Source organism: Mastigoproctus giganteus, chromosome 12 (genome assembly GCF_048544385.1).
Source record: "Mastigoproctus giganteus isolate SK-2022 chromosome 12, ASM4854438v1, whole genome shotgun sequence".
NCBI classification, from domain to species: domain Eukaryota; kingdom Metazoa; phylum Arthropoda; class Arachnida; order Uropygi; family Thelyphonidae; genus Mastigoproctus; species Mastigoproctus giganteus.
This window is the reverse complement of record NC_143586.1, coordinates 55,241,119-55,261,307: the sequence shown is the minus strand read 5'-3', so window position 1 is coordinate 55,261,307 and position 20,189 is coordinate 55,241,119. Positions and strand designations below refer to the sequence as shown.

At 32.0% G+C, this 20,189-nt stretch overlaps 1 protein-coding gene across 3 annotated transcripts in view; it reads right to left on the bottom strand.

Annotated features, from left to right (window-relative positions):
* Positions 1 to 20,189, bottom strand: part of LOC150077077 (uncharacterized) — a 134,661-nt gene that overhangs the window by 15,470 nt on the left and 99,002 nt on the right. For all 3 annotated transcript variants that reach the window (XR_016547674.1, XM_090386029.1, XM_090386030.1), the window contains exons 8-12: positions 16,323 to 16,381; positions 13,832 to 13,978; positions 9,995 to 10,187; positions 6,243 to 6,289; positions 4,079 to 4,120 (exon numbers count right to left, since the gene is read on the bottom strand). Coding sequence is in view for 2 of the 3 variants with exons in the window: in XM_090386029.1 (XP_090242155.1) it covers positions 4,079 to 4,120; positions 6,243 to 6,289; positions 9,995 to 10,187; positions 13,832 to 13,978; positions 16,323 to 16,381 (488 nt within the window). In the remaining variant the exon portion in view is untranslated. The remainder of the gene's footprint in view (positions 1 to 4,078; positions 4,121 to 6,242; positions 6,290 to 9,994; positions 10,188 to 13,831; positions 13,979 to 16,322; positions 16,382 to 20,189) is intronic.

The window sequence follows — 20,189 nt, the reverse complement described above, 5'->3', positions numbered from 1 at the left end:
TCAAGTTCATAACTGCAATAACTATTTTAAAAAAAATTTTTTTTTTGCCTTTTAGTAAAATATAATTTGGGGATTCCATGGAGCATCCGGGTCCTATTATTGTGCTATTCTACCCATTATGCCTATCTCTAATGTGTTAATTAACCTTTGATCATACAAAAATTAAGTCATACTGATTCTTTGCAATGTAACTATAATTAACAGTGAGATTTATAATTTAATTTTACTGGATATTCTAAATAACCACTCAGCTCTAACTGCTAGAACTGTTACACTACTTCAGATGAACCCTGCCTTGCTGAAGTACATAATTTTCATGACCAACAGAACAAATTAAGTTATTATACCTCATAAGATATTAATTTCAGAGCTAAGAACTAAGATACCAGCTATGTAAAAGCTTGGAAGGTACCCATAAAGTTTGATATATTTAAAGTAGAAATTATTACTGATGACCTTATTTGAATGTCCTAATACAAAAGATCTAAAATATAAATAAAAATATTTGTATAATTATTTTTCAATTTATGTAATAGATGAATTAAGTGAAGCAAAACTCAAAGGACTTTGAATTGGACTGCATATCAGAAACCCATTGCATAATAGCAGTTTTGAATAAAACCCCATTCTTTTAAAGCTTAAATTCTTAAATTAAATTAAATTCTTAAATTCCCCATACTTAATAAAAAAAGGAGAAAACTATAAACAGTTGGTGGAAAAACATTACATAACTATAAAAATTTTGGTTACCAGATGTCTCTTAAAATACATGTTTTGCATTCACATTTCCATTTCATGCTCAATAACTTACATGGTGTTAATAATGAATAAGGTGAAAAGTTTCTCCAGAATATAATGGAACAATGTTATTAAAGTGGGTTCCATGCTGGCTTACTTAATTTTGTCAGCTTTTGCAAAGAGAAGACATTACCCTGCATAAATATCATTCTGATGTTCCAATAGCTACCACTTTTCATATGATCATAAGTTATCATGTAAATTATTAATATGATGCTAGTTAAATGCACAACACTGGGAAATTCTTATTGGCTCCAAGAGTGAAATAACAGATCTGAATTTCATTTCTCTCATTTTTGCATCACCAGCTTTCTTTTGAAAGTGGGCGCAATACCATTTTAATCTGTCATATTAAATGCAAGTTTCTTTAAGGCCTCTTTTGCTAAGCTGTAAAATTTATCATTCAGATACTTAGCATATACTCTCAGTCACATTCCGATTTCAGAATTAGAAACATGTTTAAATCTGCCCAACTGCTTTTTATATGTTTTTGCTTAGTTATATGACAATACAGCATATTAAGCTGTATTCCATATTGTTCTGAAGTCTGTGAAATCAAAGTTTTCTTTGACTCCTTTGAGGCTAAGGGCATATTGTTTTCTGTCCATGAACCTTGCATTGTGCATCTTTTATACTTATTAACCTTCTGAAAGGTAAAAATTGGTTCTTAATTTTAATAAATTTTGTATATATACAGACAAATCACAGTTTTAATGAACTACAAAAAGGAGCAGCGTATATTTCACAATCATTCCTTTCTTAATTAGAATAGTTTTCAAATATTATAGTTTACAAAACATATTGGGAAATATTCCACTTTGCCTTGACAATGATTTACACTTTATTCACCAGTGAAAAGTCTGAAACTATCTAAAAAGTCTGTTATGGAAATAAGGATGCAAATTTTCAAACTAAGCATAATTATTATGCTTCAGGCTTGTAGCATAGGACTTGATCTATGAATTTGTAACATGCGACACAACAAACTTCTTTAGGTTTCATTCTGAATGAAAAATGAAACAGAACTGAGAACAGCACTCATACATAAGTTTACTGCTCCTTACATCTGTTGCCAAGGCATAAAATCTTTAAACTGTGTATGATATTTGTTGACTTTCAATGAGAAATATGCAAAATACCTATTTTCTGCTTTGCTGCCCTTTCCATTTGGTTGTCTTCTCTTTATATAACAAGAAAAAAACTCTGCACTGCAACTCTCTGCTTCCATTTTCACACTCAGCTAGCAGTGTTACAATTAGTCATAATTTTTGGTACCATATATTTTATATATGGTGCCAAAAAAAAAAAAAATACATAAATTAAATTAAAATTTATTAACTTATGTAACTGAAATCTATATGCAGCATACAATCCATATATATATATATATTACCCATATATATATATTTACATTATAAAAGGATTATAACAGGTATATTTGTTACATGTTTGAATCCACATGCTGTTACAAAATTATAGCTGAATGATATTATATTAGCTATTGGAAACAATGAACTTGTAAATTTAACATGCTATTAGATGGCTGTACTTTGGTACAGCCATCTAATAGCATGAGAAGAAGAAACCATCTAAAGGGGGCAATCATTTAATTTGCAGACTGGTGCAAGATCTTATCTTAATTGTCATCATCTGAATCTTCTGTGGATTTCTCCTTCTTGAAATACTCTCCCTTGAACTTTACACACTTTCCCCGCAATTGTCCCACACATTAAATGCTTCTTGTAAGCCATTTTTCTAAAAACTGCAAAGTGCTTCCGTTGTGGCTCTGCGAGCATCATTGTTGGACACAAAATGCTTGCCTTTCAGAGCTCTTTTCAGACATGGAAACAGGAAGAAATCACATGGGGCTAAGTACCGTGAATAAGGTTGGATGTGACAGAAAGTCGGCACCTATGGCAGTGATCACTGGCTGCACAATATTAGCCTATGGGGCCTGGCATTGTTTCGATGGAGAAACCACTTCACTTCGGAAAGTTCTTGACATTTCTCATGAATGGCATGGCGAAGTTCGACTCTGAGAACCTCAGAGTATGCTTCCTTATTCATGTTGTTTCATGAGGCACAAAATGTGTAACAAAAGAATGTCTTTTATCTCAAAAAACACAATTAAGTTTTGACCGTGTTTCAAAACAATCAAGCATTTCTTTGCTGTTTTTGTTCTGGAGTCAAACTGTGAAATCCAGCAGGCACAGATTTGTGACATTTTCAGGTGATATTTCACAATATTGTGAGCACTACCATATGAAATGGACATTCTAACAGCTAATTCACAAAGTGTAATTTACCTGTCTTCATCCAAGATTTCCTGGGCTTTTGCGATTTGCTCAGGATTTATTTATAAGGCTTCAAAAATGACAATACAATTTGGAAGAATTAATATTATATTTTTATATGGATATCTTGACAATCTGCTAACTGGGAAAAGCAGCCAGGAAATTTGAACTAGAATTGAATGGCTAAGATAGCATTTGAGAAAGAGGAAGTAGATATTTACAGGTGAATGGATATTGAGTTAAGGAAGAGGTTGCTGCAAGAGTAGCTCATGGTGTCTTATCAATGATATATGGGAATTTTTCTAGCAGGGATAAGGAGGTGATTATCCTCTTGTATAAGGTAACGGAGAGGAACAAAGGGCTGTGCTTATGAAGAAAGGCTTAATTCTGCAAGTTGCCGCATCCGGAGACTAGGTGCCTGCGAGGTGATCTGATTGAGATCTATAAGGCCTTGAATGGTTTGAGCAGGCTCAATGCTGACGGGTTACTTCTACTTGCTCTACTAAGAAACTGAGAGGGCACAGATTCAAATTGAGGAAAGAAAGTTGTAGAATAGATGTGTGGAAGTTTGCCTTTAGCCAATGGGTAGTTGATTGCTGGAATGGACTTCCATCTGTTGTTGTGGAATTTGATAGCTTAAATAAATTTAAGGCTGAACTAGACAAACATTTGGGATGACCGCATAGGTGAAATGGGAAGGGTTTTTTTTTTTTTTTTTTTTTGGCTGATGCTGTATAAGCTTGCTTTCTTACATCATATGCCTCAACTAATGCTAATGCTGATGTGATGCAGTTTTATATTTATTTTTATGAATCTATTAAAAGTTCTATTTTATAAATATGATCAAATAGGAATTTCACATGTAACTAGAGCTTGTGGTGTAAGAAAACTGATTACTACTGCAACTATTGAACCAAACAATTTGCAGCTAAAAACATCTATATGTAAATGAAAATTGCTGAGTAAAATAAGTAAGTCAAACTCACCTACTAAATGATGCAGTTCCTGCACATACACAAGCAGATAATCTATATGTAATAAAAATATACTAATATGAATGTAATGGCTACTTATAATAATAAACACAAGTCATGTGCAATGTGGAATACAACATATAGACTATAGAAGTCATATAATACACATACCCAAACTAAATCATGAAAGGGCAAAACAAGTGCTATTTGTAAAATAATGATTATTTAGTGTTGGACAGTATTTAATCAAATGTATTAAAAATGTAATGTAGTAAGTAAATATATTTAATTTAATTTAATGTATGTAATCACACAGCATCTATGAACATTTCTCATTAAGCTTTTTTCTTTTTCCTAGTCAATATCACCACTAGTACTACACAAAAAAAGGATCATATTCATAATGCCAACAATGTTACTTTTTTAAAAAATATATTATCATAAGCTAAATAAAATTAAGAAACCGGGTGCTATTTCAACACAGGTTATTGCAAAAATTAATGCTACTTGAATATTTTAATAGCATTGGTATAAGGAATTATTTCAATTTTTGCAATAAACTGCACTGAAATAGTATTGCATTTCTTAATTTTACTGTAATATTGGTCTCACACAGAATCTAATAGGGGTTGGATATACATGTGACATAAGTTATATTTCCAATTGGAAATTTTCTTTCAATCTACTACTTGGCTACTTGTTTAGATTTGATACATCTGTTCACCACTCAACACAAGATTTTTTTATAATCTGTAATTAGCATTAACGAGATTGTTTCAAGAATCTGATCAAGTCTAATTGGAAGTTGGGTTCATGTAATGTGATATGACAAGTGGTAGACGAAAGATAATAGTGGTGGTGTGTTACAATCCAAACACTCTGAGGAATATGATAAAAATACGTTTAGGCAACTTGACTGGACAAAAGCAAATGTGATTGTCTCGGTACGAACAACTTTAATTAACCTCTCATTGACAGGAAATCATGGATTGACATTATAAGTGGGATTAGATTTTTGAACCAACTGCAAGACTTTATTGCAGTATGTCAGAGTGAGAGAGAGAACAAGGGGATTCAAATGTTCTTGAACTGATTCTCCCCAAGGATGCAGACAGTATCAAGGATATTACAGTTCAGGTGCCAAGAGGGAGTTGCAACTACAATGTAACAAATAGGTGGTGCAATCTTGGTAAAAGGAAATCAAGAAATCTTGGTAAAAGGAAAGACTTTAAATTTCAAAAAGAGTAAGGACTATAGCAGTGTGAAGTATTTCTTGATATATTAGAGAGACAACTATATGCTATAAGACAAACATATGAAAAGTGTTTAAGGGATTTATCCTGGAAGTCACTAATACATTCATTCCAGTGAATGAATGTATTAGTGACTTTAGGAAAAGACAAAAATCGTGGTAGAGTTACAGACTATAACAAGGCACCATTATAAACATATCTATAACAAAACCACTGAATGGGTAAGACAGGTGAAAGATAAATATATGAAATTCCTGGCAAAGAGAGTCAATAATGTAGACAAGGAGTTTTTTGATCTGTATTTTGTCTGCAAAATACAGATCATAAGTTTTCTTGTTTATAAAAGAAATTGATTTTTTGTACTGTTAAATTACTTACCACAAACAGAACAGAAGTTGTTGGGTTTATTAAAATACTGACACAATATTTAAGTTTTAACACAATAAATATTTTATTCTCACATGATGAATTATAAAAACACACAAAAATAACTGACTTCAAGTTATATATTATATACAAATCATTAATTTCAAGTGTAGAATCCAATGTGGTACTGTGTCCCTTTGCAGCATAGCAATATTTATGTTATAATGTAACCCAACTGGTCAGATCACTTTAGGGTATATCACAATGTGTCATACATATTGCATAGAGTCATTAATAACCCTTAATGATTTAAGACTATTAGGTATTGCCAGTCTTCAGGAAAATTAAATTTTCATGTGCAATTGCAATTTAATTTCTACTATCACAAAGTAACAGCTATTAACATAAAATAATGAAAATTTCCAAAATCTGACATGGTAGTAATATTTTGAAGTCATTTTTACAGTGAGAAAAACTGCATTAAAAAAATAAAGTCCAACTTTACCAGAAAAAAATATACTGTTTAACAGTGTCATGTGCTATAATTAATCACTTACCCTGAATAGGAAAGTGCTCTGCAAGCTCCATCATAGTTATGGTCAGCCTTTAGAAAAAAAAATATATATATAGCAAATGAAAGAAAACTATATCACTGTTTAAAAATATTTTTAAAACATTTCCAGATATTAAAATTTTAATTGTGCAATACAACCTTGCTTTAACAGACTTGGTATAGGGACAAGGTCTGTCTACTAAATCTGATTATCCATTAAACTCAAAGAAGCACTTCTTCATAACATTCTGGCAGTTTACTGCTATAGTTGTCAGAATGTTATGAAAAAGTACATAATATCGTACATATAAATGCAGCAGAAGAGCTTGAAATTTTACTGCATTGTATAATGGCAATGGAAACTTTTACTAAAATTTATTAATCTGAAGAGTTCTCAATAACCCTCAACTGGATATTACATAAACTTCCTGCTGATGTGGGACAGGCACAATTGTCAGGCTGATGGAATGTGAATATGAAATCTGATGATGGTAAATACCATCAGACTCAGGCAATTACATCATCAGGTTCTGTATGATCTGGGAACTTCAGCTCCTTAAATTTAAATAAAAAATCAGAGGGAATGACTAAAACGTATGGAATGAATACATCTTGATTTTCTGATCAACATGAAAATGGCATCTAGTTCTGTCTGTAGCATCAAAGGAAAGAATTCCGTCATACTGCAAAAGCTGATGACACAGGAAGTTTTGCAGCAAGCAGATCTAGAAAAAATGTCACAATACTCATTAACTGAGTATTAGTGGGGAGAGATTATCCACTGAGCAGCCTGCAAAAATTTACAAATTTAAGGTCATTTATTGCCAGAGTAATACTGATTAGAGAATAACTCTACAATATGGTAAAAATTTTAAATTAATCTAAATTATAAGCATTACCTACAAAACCAATGACAAAAAAAGTGGAGCCTGCAGCACCAGAATACAAAAATTCCAAACAGAAAATCAGCAGAAATGCAACTGTAACTTCAAATTTCTGCTTTTTTTTGTTGGTAAATCAACTAATCCTAGAAATATTTAAAATATAAATTGTCCATCTTTACCAATTTACTTCACCAATATTTAGCACTCACAAAAATTACCATGGATGGACTCGGCATCATTGAAAGAATGGTTATTCATGAATTTGTATCTTCTGTAAAGAAACACTTTAAGAAAACAAACTTACCTCAAAAGGCTATTCTCTTTCTATAAAACACTCCTTCACATCTCAGTTATGAGGAACTTTGTTTAATTTGAAGAAAATTGAAGAAAGAGATAATGAAGGCTATAAATTTATCACTGAATGTAACATCTTTGATTTGGCCTATAGATCATGGTTTTCTAAAATATCTAAAGAAATGACATAGGCAAAAGTTTTTTTTTATAGGTCTTTTAGAATCATTAAAAGTCAACATCAAAGATGTATTTACAATATAGCACTAAACACAGAACAAAATTCCCAGTAAAACATTTACCAAATCATGAAGAAAACTCTGGCTGAACTGACAATGCTAATGAAAACCCTGAATTACAAGAAGATAATGAAAAATATAGTTTATTAACTGATATCAGACAAATTTAAGGTTACAAAGATTTGCAGCAGAAATTATGAACAATGCAGAAATCATACACAACCATGACAAAATCAGATGGATCTAAATATGAAGAAAAGATAAAATTAAATCCAGGGACAAAACTTTGTTATACAGCAGCCAAAAATGCTCTAGATATTACAATTTTATACTGAACCTGATTCATCAGTCAATAATGTGATGTTTATAAAAAAAGTTGGACTTTGCTACAAAACATCACATTTCATCATTTTTGCATAAAATTTTACTGGTTTTATGTAAATGAATGTATATGTTTATATTTTAAATAAAAAATAAAATTCTTAATGTGCATATTTATACATTTTATGATTTCTCACTTGAACTGACCTTCAATTAACCAACCACCAGTCTTAATTACATTACGAAAGAGGGCTTCTATTGTATATGCTAAGGCATTCATCAATTTTCTCTGCTCTCAGTAATTACTTTTTGCAAACAGCAGGAAAAGGCTTGATATGATAGAGATGTGCGAATGAGAAGCTTACTTTATCAAATGCTTCAGAGTATCCATGATCAATAAAGAAAAAAGCAAGGGGGACTCCTTCACAGTACAGCTTACTTCAATTTATTTCATATGAAAATCTTACACAAACCTTGAAGACACTTTTGACAAGGCTCCAAGAATTTCCAACAAGACTATCAAATACAGGCCCCAACTACACAGCCTTCTGCCAACCAGCAGTCAAGATCAGATTCATAAGTTACTCTTATAATTTTCAAACTTATTTTCTCACTTCCTACTCTAAATTACATCGGTCTTAGGTCATTTACTTGACACTGAGGGGTGCAGTTATCCACAAAAAGCAAAATTTTTCTATTCTACTCACTTGTCCTGCGATCTAAGTCCCTGATCTATTCTTCGTAGATTTGTGATGTCATCCATACTTTTTGGTTTGCTCGATACATATTCGGTAATGTCTTCAAGCCTTTAAAGCATTGAGGCTTCTGGGATTTCCCAATGATTAAAAGAGGGAGTTTGTCTGTGCCAGACATGTTTGCTGCTAGCAGGCGGAATAAAGGCCAAACAACGGATTACCGTTGTTTGGCCTTTATTCCGCCACTACATTTCTTGCCTTTAAATGTTTTATCTGGTAGCAATTTAAAAAAAAAAAAGAGTCCAGCTTCATTGGCATTGAAGGTGTCATTGTGGTCGAATGTCAACAAAACATTTTTAAACAATTTTCCTTCCATTCATTTGTAGCGTCAATGTTCACGGCTGCACTTTTGCCGCACACTTTTTTGAAAGACAGGCTATGATGAGTCTCAAATTTCTGGAACCATCCATCTGAACTTTTAAATTCTTCAATATCCATTCGATGCACACACGATTCAGCCTTAGCTTTTAAAAGATTACCTATGGGAACGTTTTTTGCACGTGTCATCATTAGCCATTTAAAAATTACTTTTTGAAGGTCTGGATACTTCGCTTTTCATGCTCAAATCCTACCCAGTGTAGCAGATTTCTCAAAACTTTCAAACTTTTTCCAATCTTTCGGAATAGTGAACAGAATACTCTTAGGAATGCCAAACTGTTTGGCAATGTCAGCCTTAGATTTCACACCATTATCTACAGCTTGCAAAATCCTAATTTTATCTGCAATTGGCAAAGCTATCCACATTTTTGGAGCCATAGCAGTAAACATACACTTGAACTAATGAAATGAACTTCTAACCGATGTTCATTTCATTAAAGCACTGCGAGAAAAGAGCATGGGAAATCTTAACAAATAATTTCTCACAGTCTGGCTGCAAGCTCCTCAGTTACTTCAATATATTTGAAGCATTCTGTCATTTTTAAATGCAAATATTGTAATAAACAAGTAAAAATTCAGATTAAGAGGTAGAAATTTATGGTAGTTATAAGGAAATCCTTTTGTTTTCAATGTCATTATAATGAATATAAAATACCATTAAGTTAATGAGAAATTAGCCAGAACTAACTACATAGGACATTAAATTTGGAAGTCAGGAGGGTCGCTATAAAGAGCTTTGACTGTATATGCTAATGTGCCTAAATATAATGAAACATAAAAAATAAAATGAACCTAATAAAATTAATAATCAAAATTGCTGATGCAACTATTAAATTATTAAAATCAAACAGCATGTTTCAACATTGCATTAAATTTATTACAACATACCTGAAAACCATATTCTACAAATATTGTATTCAGAGGCCAATGGTGAAAAACAGGAGTTATGTGATGTAAATTTTGTGAAGATAAATATAATGTCACATGATGAGATGGAAGTAGCAACCTCCACAATTTTTGAATACCAACTTCTTTACTCTCTGACATAATTTTACTCAAGTGAGGTCCTATGTGCATTGTTCTAAAAATTAAATGAATTTCACTGTATTATTTCAATAAAATAAAACAAATCTCAGTGTATTAAAGGAAATTAAGCAAACCAGTTCTGAAGTCCAAAGTATCAATTAATCACTAAAAACTACTTATTGCTTCTTCAGTTTCATAATTGTAGTTATTATGATTCTATTACAACATCATATTCTATTACGACATCATAAACAGGTATAAAAAGTGAATAAAAAGTACATATCAAATTGTCACAAAAAACTCGAAATTAAATGAGCCAAATAATAACTACTAATTTACATTTTAGTAGTATTTTTTCCAGAAAAACTTACATGATAAGACAATCTTGTACTAATTAGCACAAAATAAACTTAGTGAATCAACTTATATTTTATCATTATTCATTTTGAAATAGTGATATAAGATCATTATTACACAAAGTGCTATGGAATAATAGGTTCAGAATATTACAGAACCAGTCCTGGTTTTAGTACTACAAAGCAGAATAGAAATTGATGTTTTTTGATATGTTTTAGTAGTTGTGCTTGTGCCACCTAACAGCAGAAATTAGAATTCACACACATGCAGAGAAATTGGGCTTAAAAATATATTTCAACTTAGACGAAATATATACACCAACTTGAAATTTTATTTTCTGCTAATATATTCCACTATAGTCCTGTAAATTAAACATGGGTACAATGTTTGAAATTCTGAATGTCCAAAAACTGGACATTCTTAAGATTCACCTACCCCATCAGGTAGCACAAAACTTGCAAATTTGTCCTTCAAGTAGTGCTGCTAGATAATGAACTGGTTTTCTTAATATGATTATATTTAAGTTCAAGTTAAATATTAATTAACGTTAAAGCGTTTGAAAATTCATTGGCTACTTGTTTCTCTAATATCTGTTCAACATATGAACAAGCATATTCTGTGTTCTGGCTGGTGGACTTTTGACTGCTTGGAAGTAAATGAATCATATGAACTTACAATAGAAAGTCTGTTGACCATCAGATATGCTCATTGTACATTCAGCACATAGTGGAGTGGAGAAGTAAGTAGTGAGTGATTCTTGTTTTCTCAGCAGTTGGGTTTTCTATTCTTTCTATCAGAGCATTTACAGCTGCCATTAAGTGAGAGAGAGTGTTAATCTTTATGCAACCCTCAGAGGCACTTTTGGACTTGGATGAAAATAAAGTTGAAATAGAATCCACTTGTTTCTTTATGAATGTAGTTCTTGAATATTTTTTAATTGGCTAACCATCCTTCTAGCACTTTCAACATACCCTGCCTCACAATACTTGCAATGATAAATGACTTAATCATTATTTTTGGTGCAGAAAAATAATTGCATATATTACTCCTGAGTTCATAGTTTTTTTTGAGAAGTATTTTCTATATTTCTATTAGAGGTTACCTCAGAAAACTAATCTAATAGAAATAGTTTTACTCTGTGTTACTGTTAACTCATATTTTTTAACATATAATATACACAACAGGCATGCGCCCAGTTAAAGTGTATAACAGAGTAGAAAAAAAGATAAAGGAAAAAAGATTGTACAAAACATAAAAATAAATAGTAGAATAATACACTTTGTACAATGAGAGTTCATTCAAACGGGAAAAGCCCAATTCACGGAAATAAAAAAGATATTCATGACGTCAAGTCCAGCACCATGAAAAATCGAAGAGAGCAGGTTGCTGCAGGAGACATCGCACGCACACACGAATTAATGAGGACATCTTTAGCCCAGAACTCATCTCTCAATCAGTCAACCTACTCCAAATAGTTCTGTGAAACTGTTTCTTGTTCACAGCCATATCCAAATCAAACTTGTTCATGAGTGCCAATGTTCTTTTGAAGGAGTCCCTCAATATCTCTAATCTAGAGTTACTGATGTGGAATAGAATAATCATAATCATCAGTTCATTCTATCATTACTGATAGAATGAGTTGATGAGCTCACATATTAATATAATCTACATTCATTCTGGAACATTGTCTTGTTCTGAAAGACACTGTTTAACTGTTCTGAAAACTTTCTAGAGCATTTCATTACATTCTAAATAAGTCTAGAACATTCCATTCTAAAAAAAGTTCTAGAGCATTAGAGGATGTTCCATTGAATTCTAAAAATTTCAAGAATGTTCCAAAATATTTCATTTCATAATAAAAAGCTGTAAAACTTTCCAGAAAGTTAAATTATATCCATATAAATCTATTACATAAATAAATAAAAGAGTGTATTTACTTTAAAAAATTCTTAATACTCTCAAGAATACTCATATCACTACAGGCAACCACTGTTTTCACAGTAAGTTAAACAACAGTGATGTGTAATGTTCAGGTCTGAGGACACTCAATTTAAGTGAAGCATTTGGAACTGGTCTAACTTCATTTATGAAACAAATTGGTTATTCAGCCAAAATAACACTAACCAATGACAGGGCATCCCAAAATGTAGCAAACACAGTGGCACTGCACCTGACAGACACAAATTTCTTTTTAATTTCTAGAAAAGTTTTGAGTTAGCATTAGCATTAGTAGAAGCATATGATGCAAGAAAGCAAGCTTATGCAGCATCAGCCAAAAAAAAAAAAAAAAAAAAAAAAAGCCATTTCACCCCTCCATTCGTTCCAATTCAAAGAACAAAAGTTCTTCAAAGTTCTTTGAATTCTACTTGGAAAATAACAATATTTCACCTTTTCTGAACAGATTGCAATAATTATTGTATGTGACATTTTATTTTTTAATAAAACATTAAATATTTTTAAAATGCTGTTTTTTTATATCTTTTATTTAAAAAAAAATAAATTATTCTGAAAATTGAAAAAAAAATTTTATACATAAAATATAAATATGAGACTATTATTCTCATTCATTTTCCAGTTGAAAACACTGTTAATAAAGTTATTTTTTTCATATTTGGTGCACTTCACAGCACACCAAATTTGAAACACATACCTTGCTTCCTGCAGATTAGTACACATCATCAGTGAATACTATGTTTCATGTTCTTGCATTTATTTATGCAAAAACAATAACATATCATTTAAAAACAACTTATGTGAGATTGCAGATGTTTATTTAATTAGTGGAAGAGAAAAAGCAAGTAACCTTGACTCCTAAACAAACACATAATTTGAAAATTCATATTGATGTTGGCATCCACCAAGTAAGATGCCACCCTTTACTCAAATAGTTTCAAAGGTGCTGGTGCTATATTGGGCAGGCACACACATTTAATTACTCTGTGAAAGATATAAAAATTGCTTCAGAAACTAGTGTGGTAAAAGTTGGTCTATATTTAGAAAGATAAAAAAAAATTTAATCTTTTTAATCATTAATTAAAGGATAACGCAGAATCATTATTTTGGAGCCAAGTGGAAAACAATATAAATGACTAAATATACAAATCAATAAATTCCAATAAACAACTGGAATTTAAAAAAAATAAATTCCAATTATTCCTTAGTCCATTTGGGCTGATCATGCCTATAGATAACTAAATTGAAGACACTTGTTTTAAAATAGAATGCTAGGGAAAAGCTTGAATGGCTTATATAGATTAAACGTTTTGAGAAACAGTTATGATTTGTGAATATACTACCATATTCAACTATGCACTCAAATTAAAGTGAAAATAATACACTTACTGTGGAGAGGCAAAGAGTGTAATAAATTCTTCTATGGATGGATACAAATGATTAATATCATCTATTGTAGTATTTCTTTCTGCATCTACTGCTGGCACTAGAAGTACATGTCTTTGCTTACAATATTGTATCAACTTCACCATCTCACTAGATACAAGAAATAGGACTACATAAGAATTTTGTTTTCTTGTATTTAATAATTTGCATTTTCAGATCATCATTAGATTTTCAAAAATTACACATTCTTTTTTGTTGGAGTCAGCAAGTTAGAGACTAAAATAATGAGAAAATATCATTTGCTCAGTAGTAGCAAAATACTCAATAATTTACTCAAAAGCAGTACTTTTCTAAGGAACCCAAATTCATTTAATAAATAGCATTTTTTTTTTAATTTAGCAAAAAATTTTGCTGACTTTCGTAATATTTTAAGTAATTACATCTTTTATGAATTTTCTTAAAATTTTTTATGATAAAAATTTTGTCAATGCTGTGTTCATGTGCTAAATATAAATATTTAACACAGTCTTACTAATATTACCAGTGCCAGAATATGGCATTTGTCAATAATTTTGATGGGAGCTGTATATCCAAATAAAAAACAACTAGATAAAATCTGTAAAACTTTCATTAAGGAATCATCACATTCAATTTTACCTGAAATGGGAAATCAAGAAGTACCAAACATAGACCTATTGTACAACCAACCAATCCCAAAAATTTCAAATTTCATTCAGTCAATATCACAACTGATTCATAAATTCACTATTTTTTCTCTCTCTCTCTCTCTCTCTCTCTCTCTCTCTCTTGAAAACTAGGATATTAATAAAACACATACATCAGAATAATATGCAATGCATACTCGAATGAGTGAGTGAATATATGAATCAGGTGTAATGCATATTGATTGAATGAAATTTTCAAGGTTGCTTGTTTGGGGTTCCTTTGTGCATTGACTATTTTTGATTATACTGTGTTCATATGGTCTTCAGTGTCATTACAGGTAATTTGCATGTTTTACATGTTGAAAAATCAAAAATAATATATGAGATAGAATTAAGTTCTTCTAACTTATGTTGGACCAAGTAAACAATTTTTCATCATAGCCAAAATTTGCATCAGAGTTGAGAGCTAATGACCACAACAACTCCATGGTTTTTAACCAGGCTTCAATTAGGATAATAAAATCAAGAGCCAGTGATAATATTTGACACAGCCATTCAAGTTTTTTTCTGATACCTTTGATATTTTGTGAATATATATGATATATAGTTTCAGAGGAGATGCAACTCTGATTAAATGTAAGTAAGAAGGTCATTTAGGTTGAGTGTATAATCACTGAGAGGGGTGACCTTAAGTGGAGTAGGTAGTATTCTTAAGTCATTGTTCGGAAGAGGAACTGTAATATTTCATTTGAACTCAAGACATAAATGGCCTTCTTACCTGCATATGATCAGAATTGCAACTTCTCTGAAACTACAAAGCTATTCAAATTCATCAGAGTACCATGCAAGTTTGGGAGTAAAACCAACGCTAACTTGGGTTCTCTTTCTGCCTGAACTTTCTTCTGAGCTTTTCAAGAAATTGTAGTTCTTCAAGTCTGTTAAAAGATATTGGCTCAAGCCTGAATTTTGCTTTGAGAAAAAGCAGATTTTCTCTATCATATGAAAGCATAATTATATAATTAGAAAGGTTAAATGATGCAGTTGTAATGTGGACAGTGATAATTGCTGTTGTCCAACAGTGAAAAAACGTAGTCGAGTGATCAGGCACGAGGGCACATAAGCACGTGCTTTGAGTGACCGGAGTTCAAGCCCGTGACTACTAAATACAGTACTGTTTCTTGAATTCTTTCAATATTGTAAATTCCTCTGATTGTGTCATTCTGGAGTATACAAAAAAAAACAACTTGGGAAATATGTTTGGAAGATTAGGCATGGCTCTTACTGCTACAGAATCACGCAAAAATCCGCACAGATAAGAACGAAATGAATACAAATTAAACTATGACAACTTAAAACAGCAGCCATTAGCAACTACCATTTCAATGCTCTCCTCACAAATCTATTGTATATTCACTTCTACTGCCCATCCATTATAATTATAATCCTTTCTATAATTATACAATATTATTTCGTAACAATATTGTTTGATTACAGAAAATTTTATTAATGAGTATACAACAGATTTGTGTTTTCTTCGGCACTTATACACTCTTCTCTGTAATTTGGCTATAATAAGAATAATTATAATGATTAAGTTTTTATAGTGATATTTCTTAGAATATCATAAGAGAAATAGCCATTAATTATAATATGTATTTCTTAGCTCTTATAGTGGACTTTCACACTATTTATATGTAAAATCTTAAAAAATATAATTTCAATATTTGAAAATGTACTGAGGCCTATCAAAAAGGTTCCAATGTAAAATTGTAATAAATTATTATTGTAAAAGGATACATAAATTATTTACTTTTGACTTATCTATTTACCTGTACTCATAAATGGGCTTCCACTTTTCTTTACGAGAAAATTTCACGTATAAATGCAGCTAGGGGAAAAAATTATTTTTTATATACTACATGCAAAATATACAGTAAATTCCATAAAATCTGGCACTTTACAATTCAGCATATTTTAGGAGAAAAAAATAGCATTTTACAATCCAGAAATAATTTAAAAAGTATTATAGAACTTTTATCAATGATCACATTTAAATTTAAGAATCCATGCAAAAAAAGGGTGATTTTCTCTCTTCGTGAGATGCTTACAGGGATATTCTTTACCTTCTTTTTTTGTGGCAGGATTTAAAATGCATACATAATACAATGGCCTTGATTCTCATAGCAACAAACCTGACAGAACAGTTTACAAATAGCAGACAAAACAGTTATAAAGAAGTTCTTCAATATAAGCTGTTATGTGATACACAAAATCAGTTTTCAAAGTGGTAATATAACTAAAGCTATCTGTTTTGTCTAAGTGTTGCCATTAGAGGCCACCTGTGGTTGACAAGGGACTGGTTAGCCTTGAAACAGACTTTCATGGCCATGTCATCTTTTAAACAAATGGCCAATTAATCTTGTTTGTAAGACTATCTATTTGAAAACAATACCAGGGAAATTCATTACAAAGGCAAGGTATTCTGCTGTGATAATTAAGACCATTGCATTATCCACGCAGTTTAAATCTTGATGACTGCAAAAACAGATGAAAGGATAAACTAGTCCTGCAAAGATCTCATAACTTCTCTGAGTCCAGAGAAATAGCCAGTTAAATGGCCTCAGAGAAATTTAGTTTTTTCACATTTAACAAATTTAGCTATATTATAATTTTGAATTTCCTTCTTTTAGTGTTATTTTTTTATCCAGAAAACCTCATAACTTAGTGCAAACTATAAATTACAGCTATGGGGCTAGTCATACAGCACACTTGCATGAGTTACTGAACAGTTTGGTATCACTTGAGAAAAGTTGAGAGCAAAGAGAGTGAAAATGCTTGGAAATAGCATTAGCAAAGGCACATGATGCAAGAAACAAGCTTATATAGCATCAGCCAAAAAAAAAAAAAAAAAAAACCCCTTATTTCACAAATCCACTCGCTCCAAATGTTTGTCAAGTTCTGCCTTGAATCTATTTAATCTATCAACTTCTACAATGACAGATGGAAGTTTGTTCCAGCAATCAACCACCCGCTGGCTAAAGGCAAACTTCCACACATCTATCCTACAACCGTCTTTCCTCAATTTGAATTTATGCCCTCTCAGGCGATTATTCTGAGCAAGAGGAAGAATCTCATCAGCACTGAGCATGCTCAAACCATTCAAAGCTTATACATCTCAATCAGATCACCTCACAGGTGTCTAGTCTCCAGACACTGTGATTTGCAAAACTTAAGCCTTTCTTCATAAGAGCAACCCTTTGTTCTATTCACTAATCTTGTTGCCCTTCTCTGTACTCGTACCAACAGCTCTACATCTTTCTTAAAATGAGGATTTTTTTAGACCTGTATACAGTACTCAAGGTGTGACCTGACCATTGCCTTATACAAGGGGATAATCACCTCCTTATCCCTGAAAGAAAAATTCCTGTACATTGAAACTTCCCTTTAACAGACAGCCATGGGGAACGAGAATTTGTCCATTAGAGAGAAGTGTCCGCTAACAAGAAGTCTGAGAGAGAAAAAAAAAAAAGAAAGAAAGAAAAATCGTTAAACATTTAATGTAAAACTAAATTAAAATATATACAAATTTTGAACAATATTTTTGTAAATAATATACAAGTAAACGATGTCGACTGGCTTCACTTCCTTGGATTTTGTGTGTTTCTTAACTAATAGTATAACCCCTCCTCCCTTCCTATCTTGTCTATTCTTCCTATACACATTGTAGTCCCCAAATTCCAGTTCTGCATTCCTTATATCTGTGTGACACCACGTCTCTGATATCCCAACAATATCTGCCTTTGATGTTCTGAGCAATACCTCAAATTCATCAAATTTATTTACCAAACTCCTAGCATTGTTGTACAAGCAAGTATACATGCACCTGTTCCTATTCTTAGCTACCCTAACACAACCCATGTGTTTACTTGTACTGCAATGACTCCCAGCAGTCTCTGAAATACCCTGCATCTTGTTTTCCAGGCTGCTACTCATTCCAATAGAAGCAGTGCAAGAATCACTTTCACCTCTGCCAGCAGCTACTGTTAATCTATTAGTCCATGTATCCCCCCAAGCTAGCAGTTTTCCGACCTATCTAACTCTGCCTCGACAGCATCAGCAAATATTCTTGCACCCTTTCTGTGGTCTTGCTTACTGTGGGTACAAATGGAAAAATACATGATTCCTTAAATCTATGGTTAATCTCTTCCATAAACAGAAAATTATTAATGTACATAAATAATAGATTTAATTCCATGCAACCAAAGTTTTTTGTTGCTATTATAAATAGTCGTAAAGCTTATCGGGTGCGTGGCTAAAGTAGGGGCAAATCAATAGGTGGCTCAAGGTTACTCAATTGGTTTCTCACTCCATACTAATGCTATGGAGAAGGCCTAGTGGGTGACTTTGACTACCTGTTAATTTTCTCTCTGCTTTTGTTATAATAGTGGTAAAAATAAAACTTAATGATCCTTGTTATTAAGAATGAGAAATTGACAATTTCTTCGCAGTGCATTAATAAAATCAAAATATCATAATAATTATTGATTATAATTACTGCTTAAGAAGAATGGTTATTTTTTCCCTCTAATTCTCCAATGTGAAGGTATTTTTTCTCTGAAGCATTCATTGATATTTTGTCTGATTGTATGCTAGGCATACATTTAAGATTGACATTGCAGTACATAACAGCATTTGCTGTGACTATGTTTATTGAAATTTTGTCACATTTAACAAACTGGACTGTTATTTACATTTTAACCACTGGTACTTTCTTTTAGTCATTATAAATTTTTAAATACATAAGTTTAGTTGTTAGATCTAAATATTTACTGAAATGAGCTTCTCCAAAACTGCTCAATCACTAAGTATAGCTCTCTAAAATCCAGAAAATTTTTAAAATCTGATACTTCTCAAACCCCAGGAGTACCAGATTTTAGAGTATACTGCAGTTAAACAATTAACCTCTTGTAGATTGAATAGGCAATTCTTAAGATGTATATTTTAGCAATGCTTTGTTTATACTTCCAGTTATTTAGTTTGAATGAAGAATTAAAAAGGAATTAATTCCCATTTAAAACATCGTGATGAAGCACCCCCACATAAGTGGTTATTTTAAGTTATATAAAAATTTTAAGTTATATAAAAGATAGGGGAAATTAAAAAAAAAAATAATAAATCAGATATAGATATAGAGATACATGCCTAGTGATTGGGTGAGCATATATGTTGAAATACAAGGTGTCTCAAAAATATTGGTACAAACGTTTAGGGGAGGTAGGTAACATCTAAAGGAATGTGAATCGCATAGGAACCCATAACCGGAAACGTCACCATAAGTCGGTAGACGGCGCTGTTCATCAGTTTGCGAGAGGGAAAATTTCTGGTTTACTCACTGAAGCAGTAGTCGCTGCACGAAGAGCATGCATCGATATACGAACTGTGAGCTGGCAGACAGGCACCTAGTGTATGGATTAGCAAAGGACAATGGACGAGCCGCTCAACAAATTTATGGAGAACGCTTCCCAGACAGACATGTACCGGACCACCGTTTGTTTGCGCATGTGCATCAAAATTTGTGCGATTATGGGTCATTTAGAGGTAACAGGAGTAGTGCGGGCAGACCACGTTCGATGCGAACTCCTGCCATGGAAGAAAGTGTGTTGTTGCCATCCAGAATAATCCTACTACCAGCACAC